This window comes from Varroa destructor, unplaced genomic scaffold (genome assembly GCF_002443255.2).
Source record: "Varroa destructor unplaced genomic scaffold, Vdes_3.0 BEIS01000007.1, whole genome shotgun sequence".
NCBI lineage: Eukaryota > Metazoa > Arthropoda > Arachnida > Mesostigmata > Varroidae > Varroa > Varroa destructor.
Window position 1 is genome coordinate 33,088,766 of NW_019211460.1, and position 13,885 is coordinate 33,102,650.

The window sequence follows — 13,885 nt, forward strand, 5'->3', positions numbered from 1 at the left end:
AGAGCTAGCCAACGGTGCGCTGTCGATGGCAAAAAAACGCCACCCAACCTAGTGTCGATATAACCCAACCGGGTTCCATCAAAACCTTTATCGTGTGTCCTAAAGGCGTGCCGAGGTTCAACCCCCCTTAAACGAAAGAAGATTTGAGGAAACTTGCCGCAGGACTCCACCCTGCTATTTCCCTCCTCGCACATCCGCATCTGCACTCTCACTTTAGTCGCCGTCACCGCCTAGCCCGAGTGGCTGACAACACAGGCTTCACATCTTAACCCTGGTTGTTTCTACATTTAGTTGAATATCGTCGTGTGGAAAAACTTAATAGAAATAAACACAGCTTCCTTCTTCTCTGTTAGAACGCTATTAATAACGATCAATACGTAATATCAGTTTTTGATAATAACATCATGTAACGATTGTGCATATGTAAATATTATCGGTTAAATGTTTAAACTCAACAGAAACTCACCTGCATTTGATACATAAATCAATCGTTTACCTTTTCAATATATCTGGTTAGCTAAATGAAGCCTGTATCGCACTCAGTAGAGAACGTTGACTCACCTTTCGGCGAAACTACTAAAAGATGGCCTGCAGCTATATGTAGAATAGGATGGAAGTGTCCTTCTGCGGAGCCTTTTCTCTTCCACCTCCTTCTGTCTCCTGGCTTCGCAAATAAGGCGTCCCCGAAAGTCTGTTCGCTAGGTTCATTCCTGACTTCACGGAGTATACGAAGTGTGCAGAACTTTGTTAGAATAGCAAATCCCTCAGACGCAGGTAAGCTTCCACCCATTTTCCGAGAATTGTGACCTGAAGTAATCGATAGTTTATATTTTATCGTATTCATTGTGAGACCGCTGAACTACTCAGATAAAGCAGACAAAAACATTTGTTTCTACAATAGGATGATAATGGTAGATGACTTTTTTTGCCATAATTTCCATGACGATACGAACCCATGGTTAATCATCGATCCTGTAAAGCATTGTAGCGGCCATGAAGTTAGCCGATAACACCTAATTGAATTAGTCGCTGATATTTAGAAATGTTTGTGATGGTCTCGGCGACTGTACAATCTCAAAACTTCACTTGAAGTCTATTTTCACTGTGACTTTTTATTGCATAACCCTATCTACTGTTCCCTCGTCAAGGACATCACAAAGAATGGGTAATTATTATCGAATAACACAGAATGTTCTTCGGTGAGCCGCAAATCACGACTTCTCTCAAAAAGTAATTAAATTGCTTAGAACCGCTACCATGCCCAATCAGATTTATAAACTGAAATTACGCGTAAAAAAGGTGTAGAATAATTTGTTCGTGATGCCTCTTGATAGAAAAATGAAATGGACATTTGAGGCAATACTATTCTATCGCCGATATTTTGATGTTCGTAACAGGGGCAACGTCTACGCGATTCGTCGACCCTTTCTGCTGTCTTGTGCCAACATCTTGTACATGATGTAGCGACAGTAAAATAGAATACGGATAAAAAAAGAAGGTGTGACAACAAGGGAGCGACGTGTCACTATGAGCTTGTGATAGTCGTAATATAATCAAATATAGCATGGTAACTTGAATTGACCTACTTTCCATAAAGTGAAATCAAGGTTTCGAATGGTGCATAGCTTTGTGAAGCAATAGTTTCGTATGAAGACTCCTAAGTAGGAAGCACAGAAGTTATCCTGCCAAATCCGAACGTTAGCTAGACAAAACGTTTGATCATCTCTCAGATCTGTCATACGACGCTGCATGAAAGCAATTACATCCTGTTGATCTTACAGACAGAAAATTATTTATCATTGTATGATGCACGCAGGTAGGAGTTCCCCGTGGGTTTATATGCTCGGCCACATATCCAGATTTCATCAGTATGAGGTCTTTCAGCGCTACATAAACAGAGTTGTTTATTGAACTTCATCCCCACAGCTCTAACCTATGCATGAAGTAAATATAAATACTTTGAGATCTATAAATATCTACGTCCTTGTAGCTAAAGGGTTCGCAATCCCTGATTTCGTCATTTTGATAAATTATAGGTAGGGCTGATAATGTAGGCACTTTGACAAACGATTTTGGGGCGCTTTTAATAGTCACGCAACTCTAGTCAGCCATGAAAAACGACAAAGCTCGAAAAGCTTAAATTTTATATCCGGCAAGACGTATCGGATAAATTGTAAAATGACGATGGTGATCTTTGCATATGCCATTAAACTTTATAATAAGTTTGGCATATCTGCTCTTCGTAAGTAGCGAATGGACCAGTGAACTTGTGACGGATGCCAGCCAGGTTGGCCATTACGGTACGTGACTCAGGACAATAAATCGGCAGTGCCGAGTTACATTTTTTTACGCTGGCTTTATGTATAACACCACACAAAAGACGATCGATTGTGCGCCTAATTGACGTTCGGGCACAAAATCGAATATTTTTCTTAGGGCATTTGTAACACTAAACGCGGCTGCTTTTATGATGGTTAGCTTAATGTAGACAAAAAAATGTTCTTGCTCATAGGGTTCCTAACGAGAAACGTCATACTATTGCATTTTGCGCCTAGACGCCGTATTAAAGCCATTTGCCTTGGTACATGGTTATCCCTCTGAGAATATACTTCTGAACTACTAGTGCCTGTTCCAAGTTCCGATCATTAGCCGAAGAACACATCTTGTTGTGGAATATATTGTATTAGATCTTATATAGTAGCTATAAAATGAAGAACGATAATCTTCTCTCTAGAGCACTAAAATATTACAAATCGACTCGCTGACACGATGACGTAGTAGCAGCGTGCGTTTCAAGTGATGGGGTCAATTGTTCTTTAACTGGAAACTTTCATTCATGTAGAACTAGGAGCAGATCAAAAGGGCTGCTTTGATACGTTACTTTACAATTTTTGTTTTATTACTTATAATGATGATATGGTCTAGCAGCTCAAAGTGCGCCGGTCTATCTCTATTTTCATCTAATACGTGGTGCCATCCGCCCGACCTTGGTTGTCAAAAGTATGGTCAGTCCCTCGTTTTTTGAAGCCATACTATGCTTAAGTAGAACGCAAGATAGTGAAAAAGGAAGAAAAGCTTGTTCTCTGCTGGACATTGGGGATCTAATCGATGGTACTGGCCAAGACTGACTATGTCTAAACTTCAGTCGTGTAAAGGTCACGTATAACTGGCCGGAGCTCGGTGCGCACATAATTCAGACCAATTATCCCAGAGCTAAGCGGATTTATCTTACTTCAAGTAATTTTCTTGCCATAGGCCTCATTACCAATGCGACACTTGTGTCGACTCTTATGAAGGAGTGCAAAGAAACCAGGTAAAAAGAATAGTTGATATTAAACTCGTTCTCATTACCTGTCGTCCTGTGTTATGAAACCGAATTCTTTGCAGGCCTCTTAAATATAAATAAAAATTAAGGACATTCGTATGTATCGTGTGGTACTTTGTTGAAACAGTTTACCATTCTCTACATGCATATGTAGATATTCGCCCTCAGGCCGCAACGTCTTTACCGTAACACGTGCTTCGTCTCGAGCCTAGTGCTCGTTTCTTTGATGCCTGCTGCCACTTGTACTAAACTACCTAATAAAATTATCTAAGCAACGAAAGTACTTCCTACTGCTTGGCACTTTTCATGTAACCTGGTCCGTGAACAGACGGCTGGTATGTTTGGCTGGGTGGTCATGCATAGCATAATATGGCTATGGGAACGTTTGCAATATTATTCTATCCTTTTCATAGTTTTCACTGGGAAAACGCGTCGTTCTTCGAGAATATAAGTACGCGAATGATGTTTTTCCGTTTGCCCATTTAGCGTACATAACCGCAGGAGAACGCTATTGGACAAGCATGTATTGATGTAGTAAAAACGCCAGACAGCCAAAATGTTTAATGTATTTTATTTGGATATAAAAATTACTCTTGAATGTAAAAAAAAAGACGACATTATTTATACGATGCCTTTGCCGTGTTTCGACACAAACCCGCGCGGAATTTAAGCGGATTTTGCGATCTTCACGAGCGAATAGTTAATTAAATTATATATTTATAAACGAATTAGATCGTCGTACCCAGACTTTGCTCGTATCGTAGCTTTCGCATAGAGACGCATTATTTTTACCTCTGTCGAGGCTTTTCCACTACTATCTTAATATTGTCTTTAAGCAAGAGTATTTGAGTGATTAGAGGATTCAGCATATTTTTTTGTGTAAATCTTCACCAATCGTATGAAGCTCAAACATCGATATGAACATACAAATCATTTGTATCACGACTGTCAGGAAAGCGGTGTCATTGGACCATCCCACGGCGATAAGAGCTACATCATCAGACCTGCCATTGATCAGATTTGACTGACGTAGCATTCAGTTTCAGGAGCCGATATCGCTCGAAAACTCTCTGATCTAGAAGCACATATATTCAGAGACATAAATCGGAAAAAAAGGTTAACATCAGCGGATAAACCGTTAGATTTCGTATAGAGAAACATTAGGACCAATATAACTTAATTATAGTGTCTTTAATTTAACGATATTTTTTCTATACTAAATCTACCGATATTTCGTGAACCCTTGTCCCTACCGTACCCGATTGAAATTAATTACCCAACTGAAAAAAACCGTACGCAGTCTAAAAAAAAATATTGTCTCCATGAAGTAAAGTTTAATGGCGATAACGTGTAAATACGTAGACCTTTAATCTAAAGAAGATTGCAAATGGTCAAACCGATCAGTAGTAGGTCTGATGTTCATAACACTTGCCCACGCTATGTATATGTAAATATATTTATACTTATCATTTTCGTTCGTTCTTTCTATGTTTAGTCTTTTGTTATTATTAACTTTTATTAATATATAACATTAACTTTTGTTAATGCATTGCAAAAACTATGCAGACATGCCCATTCTTTCGCTTTCGATATACTTGACACTTTTCTTGTTGTTGGCTTTATTTTAGTTATCTTATTATTATTATTGTTATTATAAAGAAGATGGGAAACAAAGTTCCGAAGCTCACAGAGGAACAGCTTGAGGACCTTCAAGATTGTACCTACTTTACTCGCAAGGAGATCCTTCGAATTCAACAAAAATTTGTTGAGCTTGATCCTCAAAACATTCCACAGGTAAGTTTCGTTGATTCCTTTATATTGGGTAAACTTATATCCGGGCTGATTTTTTTTTGCTTGATTTTGCTCAGTGTTGAATAGAAAGTTTTAAGCGACGGAAAAGCTGTTTGCTTACCTTGCTGTACTAAGAAGGCCTAGCTATCCATTAACATTTATTTTATCTGATTTCAATCTGGGTTCGAAAAAAAAACGCAGTAGAACCCAAAACGAAAACATCGGGAGGTGATGTTTATCATTATATGTTATCAACAGCGCAAACTTGCTGACAAGATTCGTTACATGGTTAAATTTTCGAGAGTTATTGAATACGCAATTTTGAAACGGTGTGCTCGCCTTAAGAAAGCACTAAAAGTACGTATAGGCGAAGAATAAATTTCCGAAAAATAGGAAACAGGCTATTTTTGCAAGCTACCGTGACCGAAAAAAAAATAGCTTAAAAGCGTCGTGAGTGGCGCTCGCAAAAACTGTATCGCGTTCGTTCTCACCCCTCAAAAAAATCACGCTGCTGATTTTATATAGCTGAAATAATGTGATCCAGTGTAGGTTATTTACATTATACCGACTGACATCGTATCTGTAGACGTTCAGTATTTCAAAGTTACCTTATGCCGTTTTTATTTTTTTTTTTAAATGAAAACTACCTCGGTAGCTTAAACTGCCGAATGACAGTAAAAAAGAACTCCGCCCTATCGCCTGCCTACTGACAAGAGGACGCAAAAGTTTCTTCAGAAGTTATTATAACGTTAGATACGACAGCTGGACTTAAGCAAATATCCGGTATGTATAAACAATGTTACCAAATTTAGCTATACCTTGCAATTTTACTTTCACTTCTATCTATGAACGTTTTTTCAGGGAGCAGAAAGAACGAAGTAAGCATAGAATTTTCTTAAAAACAGTAAGTATTAAAAATGATTAGTGCACAAAACACCAGGAACAATTAATAAGAAAGTGTGCTGCATTGGTGTTGCATTTGCATGATAACAAATCCTGTAAAACTATACTACATATGGCATCTGCTTAATTTTTTTTCGAATTGCGCTTTTTAATCTTAAAAGTACGGTCTTCTGAGAGGGATGGTAACCCCCTTCTAGCCAAAGTTCTTTCTTTTACCCAATGCGATTTGCCTCATGGAACTAACTCTGTGGGGGAGTTCGTGTGGATCTCTAAGATGATTATACGGGTGTTTGGAATTCTTTGGGCGCGCAAGTATGTGGTTAGGTCAAGAGGTAGATTTTTGCAAACCTTTTTTTTTCATGGCTTACTCATGTGAAAATGCTTGCGGATGTACACGTGCAGTGCTTATTTACCGGGTGGCTCAACTACAATTACATTTGTCCGAAACTGGTTCTACCGGAGAAAAAAACTGGTTTCAATAAGGATGTAAACATTTGCGCAGTAAAAAAGTGCCAACGATGCAATAAGTTTTTTTTTTTTTCTATTAGCCCAAATTGACACTCTACAGGCTTGTAAATGAGCATGGGACTGGAGAAAAGGCAGGTTCCTGCATAGCTTAACGGAAAATCTATTATAGACAAAAACGAGGTAGAAGCCGGAGTTAATCGACGTTATCCAAAATTGCATTTCTGACGATCGACCTATTTCGATTAGGTCGTTAACGAGACAACTTTATGTGATTAGGGCTACGATGTCGCCAAAGACTTTAGATGTACGTCGTATGTTACAAAGGTCAAACGGACGCCCTTTCTGGCCAATAAAGCCAAGGAGTTTCTTAATTTTTTTTCAATAGCAAAGCAACCGTCGTTTTTTATTTTTGTCGGACAAAAAATATTTTTATTTTCGATCCCAAAACGATCGTTAGCTTACTCACAATTTAGAGGTCGGCTCATGTAATCCGGTTAATGCAACACTGGCCGCTTGAACGCATATGGTCACAGAACAGCCCAGGTTGAGATTATCGTGTATGGTACGTGATTGCGTGAGTTCAAAGAATTTGGACATAGTCGATAGAGAGTCACTCGAGAGAGGGTTGGCATTTTCTAGATATAGTTATCTTATTTCGATTCCGACCGATGACACGTACGGTATGTCGTTTCAAACATGCTAATTACACGTTTCTCTAGTCAAGTTTTTTCGAACATTACCATCATCATTTATTTTTTTTTTAATCATTTTACCAGAACATTTATGATCGACGAACGTCTTGCTGAAAATTACAATAGCACTATTTGGCCGCCTTTCGCTATATTATACTGTAACAGTATGTCTCACCCTCACATCGCATATATATATGTATATTGCAGTTATACTAAAAACGTACTATAACAGCCCACTTTTTGACATTCCTAATTTCTGCTTTGTTGATTATATGCAAGCATCAACACGTTCGCTTATACTATGCCGACCCATACTAACGGATTCAATGCTCTAGGGTTTGTGTATATTCCTTAAGGGCGACCGAGCTCTTTTCTGTCATTCCTGCACATCTTTAAACTATATTTTCCTTACATCTTCGTTCTCCTTTTTCTATAGGCTGCCTGATCTGGGTACTTCTGAACATCTGTTGTACGTTCTTTCAAATTGTTTAGATTCTATATAGTGGTTGTCTGCCTGAAACGCTTTCGTAAGCGATACTTTCCACATTCTTATAGATCTTTTCGCCATTCTGACCTATGTGGCCTGATGATCTTTTTCCTCTCGAACTTCCGTAACGTTCACTCTTTCTGCGGACTGTTGCAGTGCCTGTTTGAGTTTCTCTCCAAATATCGATGAGTCGTATGTCCGTGTGAATATTTACTGAAATGTCAGCCTGTCTAATATCTATAGTAGTACTTAGAGCATACAATGCCATGAAGTGTTTACGCGAAACAACTCTCTTTGAGTGTATATACAATGCAGCTTTCATAAACGTAATGCCGCGACACGAAACACACAAATAAAAACTCTCGTAGCTCGTAAAGAATCGACTTTTAAAACGTTTTCTAGGGCGTTCCGATAATGACAAGCACTTTGTACAAATCAGCGTTAATGCTTGTCTATGACCTATGAAAAGTTTCTTTGGCTGAATATTAATTAAAAAGTGGAAAACCCCTTTGTAGAACCTTGCACGGTCATTTATTTAGTTGTTTGGTTATTCCAACTCACCCTTTGTTATCGTTCGTAAGCACTCAAATGTGCAAAAGATAAAAAGTACGAATTTAAGTTACTTCAAGTACCAGCACTTCTGCAGTATTTGTGCTCCCATTTCACGAATACCATTCTCTAAAATCAGCTTCAAAGCCCGCTTTTGCAAAATGCTCAAAAGTAATGCTCAAGATGTTTGGGTTATATTTTTTAAATTACGTACTCGTTAAGAAATACGCATTTTAGGAGAACGCTCAAGCAATACGGTTTCTTTATGTTTATAGTTTATCGCTTACGTTTCTTGGTCGTCAAAAGAGCCGACCTTGCAAACAGAGAGCGATGCGAACACGCGAACGAGTGTGTACATATATATCCACAAATGATAATGCAGCACTCATCTGCAATCCGTTTGTAAGGCAACATGACAAAATCTAAAATCGTCTTGACGGTGCACGACGGGCTATACGTATCACGTAATCGAAGCGTAATACCACGTGGCCTTTCCAGCCCGCCTTTTTAAAATCCGGAAAAACAAACTTTCTAGTTAGGCCTCAAGGTCAAATTTGAGCCGGGTGCAGCCTAGCTGCGTAGGAAGTGAAGCACACTTTAGCAAGACAAGTACCACTTGTTCATACGTGATGGCTTCCGCAATGCTGTTCATTGACTGAGTAAACGTAAAAAGAAAAAATAACGAGGTATAGAACGTTCTTCAAAAAATAGTCGATCGTTTCTAATTGATCCCGTGACTGTCGTCACGGAGAAGATGATCTTTATTCATATACGCGAGCTACTTTTGTCTTTGGATTTCGTATTGGAGTCAACCATTGCGATGGACACCTTACTTTTGACATCATTGTCTAGCAAGAAGAACGTCCTAGAGCGTTTCGAATCCATAAGCCTTTCACTGAAAGATGATGAGTAGCTTGTGAATATTTGAACAGCCCTTAATAACGGTTCCGAGTAAAATTACTTGGCAGCTGATAATGTCGACCCAACACGGGCGTCTGCCTCTGAAATCTTCTTGCAGCAGTAGCAAGATATAGACGATGAAGGGCTAGTTCACTGGTTGAATCTGTCATCCGATAAGATTCATTTGAAGACAAATGTCATTATGGCTCAAATGTTATTATGGCTGTAAGTAACGTGTTTCGTAAACGCGCAATCTACGCAAAACTGTTTCTAAATACGACTCACGTGATGCCAGCTTTGACATACAAGAATTACCTTAATCGTGCAAATTCTTTCCGCTGTACACAGATTTATATAAATTCTGCAAAGTTAGAAAAATGCCAGTGTGGAAATCTACTCTCAGTAAGTGCTTGCTAAAAATAGAGAAGAAAAAAGCATGCTTTAGGGTTGGGCTACTTGTGAAATTTTCCGTTTAATCTCAGCCGACATACGAACAGGCGAAACTTATTCCTCAGGATCTGGGGTCAAGCGACATTTTCGGTCTCATCTGATGCTGTTTACTTCACTCAGCTTCCTAACAGCATTCGTGCTCCTGTTTTACGGCAAATTTGGGTGCATCTTGCAATATCTGTTGTCCTACCTCGACCATCGCTACGAATATATGGTAAATGAAGGACTATCTATGTTTAATGTAAAAATACGCTTAAATAGTGAAGTACATCGATTACCAATTTCAGCTCAGTAGAATAAAGCATGTGTTCAACTGGCTTGTTGATCTACACTTTGTTAGATTATTTGAAGGGTATTGAAGACGGTTAAACTGTCGTCTTATGTTGGAATAATAAAGGACGACCTCTTTCCACAGCTGACTCTTAACTTATGCTCCCTATATATTTGAGCCATGTGCTATTACTACGAAAGTTATTCTAGATAGGGCTCACATTATAACCGAGCCCATTTTAGTCCCCCTGCCGAAACCGAGCAGGTTTGCATTGTCGAGTGTCAGCCCTAATGTGAAGCCGGTTCTTCACTATCCAATCTGGTGCCTCAGTGAGACATCAACCCGCGATGCCTGGGCCCACTGTGGATTACGAAACGTGCTGTTCATTGCGATAATTACGACTGTTGCCACTGGATGCATTTTTATAACAGGAACGGTCGCCACCGCTACCATGCAAGTATTGGTTATTGCGCGAAAGTAGGAACTCTTTACATAGAGTCACTGACAAGAAGCCAAGAGAATTTTTATATGAAAAGTGTCTCTGTCCCTTTGCGCGACGTAGTATACAGAGCGCACTACCGGATAAAGCCAAACAAAAAACACTTGAGGCACGTCGTACGACTATTAAATTTTTACTGATAGGGAAGATCTATTTTTATAAAATTAAATACATTTCGTGCTTGCAAACAACTGTTCCTCTGTAATATGTTCTATAATGTGTTCGCCAGTTTGAGTTTCCTATTTTTATGGGTGGCAACCAAATCGCTTTACAGCTGAAGTTTTCAATTTTCTCGTAAAAATCCAGATGGTAACGTAATGTTATGTTTGAACTCAGGAGCAGGTCCTGCACTCCTATACCAGGTTGCAGTAACGTATCGTACCGTTTTCATTGTTCTGGCAACTCTCTCATGCTTTGTTCTTTTACGTTTCGTGTGAAAACTCATAGGTATTACTGGATAGCTTTTTACACTTACTACTATTTGTAGGGGGTTAAACGTGGATCGTATTTTACTAGCTAAATACGCTGTTAATATCGGCCCATTTTGCCCTGACATTTAATAGAGGCACGCAATATTACATATTTATCCCTAGGATAGTTGGATTGATGTTCGTCGTCTCTGGGCCATTCGAACGTATGGGTACTAAGAGCTACCCGACTTCAATAAGGCAGATCGTACGTCGCCTCCGTCCCGTTGCCGATTTTGAAGAACACGCACTAAATGCAGCTTCGGTTTTAAAATCAGTTTCATAATCTTTATTGGCCAAAGTAAACCGACAAAACGTTACAACTAGGACGTAATGCGTCCTTCTTGATCTAGCAACTTCGCTATCGTTTTCTCTGAACATATCAAAAGAGAGCAGAGGCCGGCGGTAAATGCCGTCTTACGTGTACGCGAATGGTTTTGCTGAAACGTCTATACGATATGCTGATACCAGGGTGATCCATTGTGTTCGTAATCGTTGAAGCATGTTGAAAATAAGCTAATTAGGATTCTTTTTTAAAGTCTCTTTTTATTAGATACATTTCTCCAATTGGTAGAAGTCTTGCTGGATGACTAGGCAAGGAACAGGGCTGCCAGAATTTCCGGCCAGCACATCCCCTTTAAATAAACATAGATAATCAATGATGACTGTCGGAACCGGCCGCAGTGTGTTGCTTGCTTCTATATATCCTTTCATCTTTGACGTTTATGTCATTGACGACGTTAGGTATCAAGCAAGCTGTCCTTTGTAACCGCCTTGAGAAAACACGTACGTAGCAGCTATAAGTAGACGATAAGCAGCTGTTTTTAATTGTCATTCCGTTGTTGTGGCGACGACTCGGTCGCTTATAGGTAATGACCGGTGACGAGGGTAGAACCGTCGAGGCGTCCGTGGAGAAAATTGAAAAGATGCCCGAGTTTAAAGAAAATCCCTTTCGTCGACGGATTGCCGAAGTCTTCTCGGAGACGGGCAGTGGAAACGTTTGCTTTGAAGACTTTCTCGACATGCTCAGCGTATTCAGCGAGGCCGCTCCTAAAAATATCAAGATGTACTATGCTTTCAAAATTTATGATTACGACAACGATGGCAAACTCGGGCCGAAAGACATCGAATTGGCAACGATCGCTCTCACGAAAAACGAACTAACTCCGGATGATATCAAGGTAACGTACACGTAGCGATATATAAACCAATGGAAACTCTTATACATGCAACAACGAAAAGGCTTTCCTCTGTGCAAATCAAGGTGTTCTTTAATTGCCGATTGAAAATCGTTCTGTTATTAGGGTAGACACTTCCGTGTGTCCACCAACAATACTGGGCCATGGTCCGTGTGAAAACTATTTGGAACAATCTGGCATATCTTACATTAAAGAGGCATATCCTTCCTATATTAAAATTAAATAAATTGATTTTTGTCGCTCATAATCTGTCAACCCAACTGAAATTGTTTGTTTGCACCCTTAGGAAGCTAGTTCATTTTATTTAAAATTTACGTGTACCCCTTGATTCCCATAGGAAAGCAACTATTTGTGTGGGGCTTCTGAATAGGATCGTAAACATTTTTTCTAGATTTCGACAATATATAATTTGAACTTATGCATACATTTTAAACATACATTTTAATAGCGCTCTATTATAGAATTGTCGTCGCAAAAATAGAAATGGTACCAGTGCTTTCTATTTTAATTGCTACTGATTGGTCTGCCCCGTAAGTTAACAATATATTTATCATAATAAATATACATATAGAACAGTATTCGATGAAAGGATTCGAAGAAAAGAAAGAAGAGAGATCTGTTTAGGGTTTTCAGGGCCTTTATTTGCGTCTTCAAGTGTAGAATGAACAGTCGTATTGTCGTCACCAGGTCCGGTAGTTGTGCGCTAAGTCCTAGAGTGAAATAAACGACTTTCGTAAAAAAAAAAACGCCTTACAGAAAAAAAAAGAACCAAATATACATGAGTTGTTTAACAAAATACAACTCAGATAATGGAAAACTTTGAATCGCTCCTCTAAGAAGAGAAAATTTTTGGCCTAGCTACACTGAACTATATTAATAATGGCAATCGTTTTCTAATTGTTGTCAATGAATTTAACTAATTACACATATGAATTGATAGTTTGAGGGCAAATCGTCTTGCCAATTATGGTAAGCTTAAATATGATAAAATGGTTTGTTTATAGTATTCCGTCTAGCTGCTGCATTTTGTTCGTATCCATAGTTTAGCTTGTTTTGGGGTTTGTGGTGGGCGACAGCAACAGTTCGCTGGAAATCTGCGGCTGCAACTTGGGCTTCAGTTGCCACTAGTTCGATATCTTCACGACAACTCTTTATGTTTTCTATGGTGTTTCTATGGTGAAGACAAATAGCTGTAAAGGTTCGTCTTAGTCTGATCCGGATCGTTTTATCCGAGGCGTCTGAGGACGGCCACATCTAGCTTATTACTTTATATTATTTTTCCTCTTCCATAATTCACCCATTCCGTCGAGATGTTTAGTGACTACCAGGATTTGAATACCTTAACTAGCATATCCCTGCTAATATGTTCTGTGTTGACATTTTTTTTTTTTTTACTTGGACAGGCCACCACAATATAGTTTCGTTGAACTGATTCCAGCGATAAGAAACAACTTGAAAATTATCAATACATAACAATTTATAAGTAAAATTTACGAAGCTTCACGGTTGCGTGGGACTGAATACAGCATAAGAATCAAAAGCGAAATGTAACACTATTTTTCGTCTTAAGGGACCCCATGTAATGTTCTATTGTGTTATTCTCGCAGGTGGTCATCGAAAAAGTTTTGGATGAAGGAGATATTGACAGCGATGGCCATCTTTCTCAATCGGAGTTCGAGCATGTCCTCAACAGAGCGCCCGATTTTGTCAATTCGTTTCATGTTAGAGCATAATTCAGGTCACCCCAACAATAACCTTAAGGACACAGCAACATTGTTGACCCGGTGCCTTACGATCCTTCGATATTCTTCAGACATGTCAACGATATATAATAAATTTACTGCTCAGAGCATTTCCTACGGGTGAGCGCAGCTCCAGCGCAAA

At 39.1% G+C, this 13,885-nt stretch overlaps 1 protein-coding gene across 5 annotated transcripts; it reads left to right on the forward strand.

Moving 5' to 3' along the window:
• The first annotated feature begins 615 nt into the window (after positions 1–615).
• Cib2 (Calcium and integrin binding family member 2) lies at positions 616–13,885 on the forward strand. 5 transcript variants are annotated; one of them, XM_086975560.1, is made up of 5 exons: positions 5,023–5,119; positions 5,978–6,020; positions 9,631–9,779; positions 11,672–11,983; positions 13,609–13,885. In XM_086975560.1, exons 3-5 carry the CDS (start codon positions 9,666–9,668, stop codon positions 13,732–13,734), a joined length of 552 nt encoding a protein of 183 aa, XP_086831686.1. In that variant the 5' UTR covers positions 5,023–5,119; positions 5,978–6,020; positions 9,631–9,665; the 3' UTR covers positions 13,735–13,885. The 5 variants fall into 5 exon arrangements, with proteins under 5 accessions (XP_022671941.1, XP_022671946.1, XP_086831686.1 ...); XM_022816206.2 differs by lacking the exons at positions 5,978–6,020; positions 9,631–9,779 and adding an exon at positions 616–774 and having other exon boundaries at positions 4,954–5,119; XM_022816211.2 differs by lacking the exon at positions 5,978–6,020 and having other exon boundaries at positions 4,983–5,119.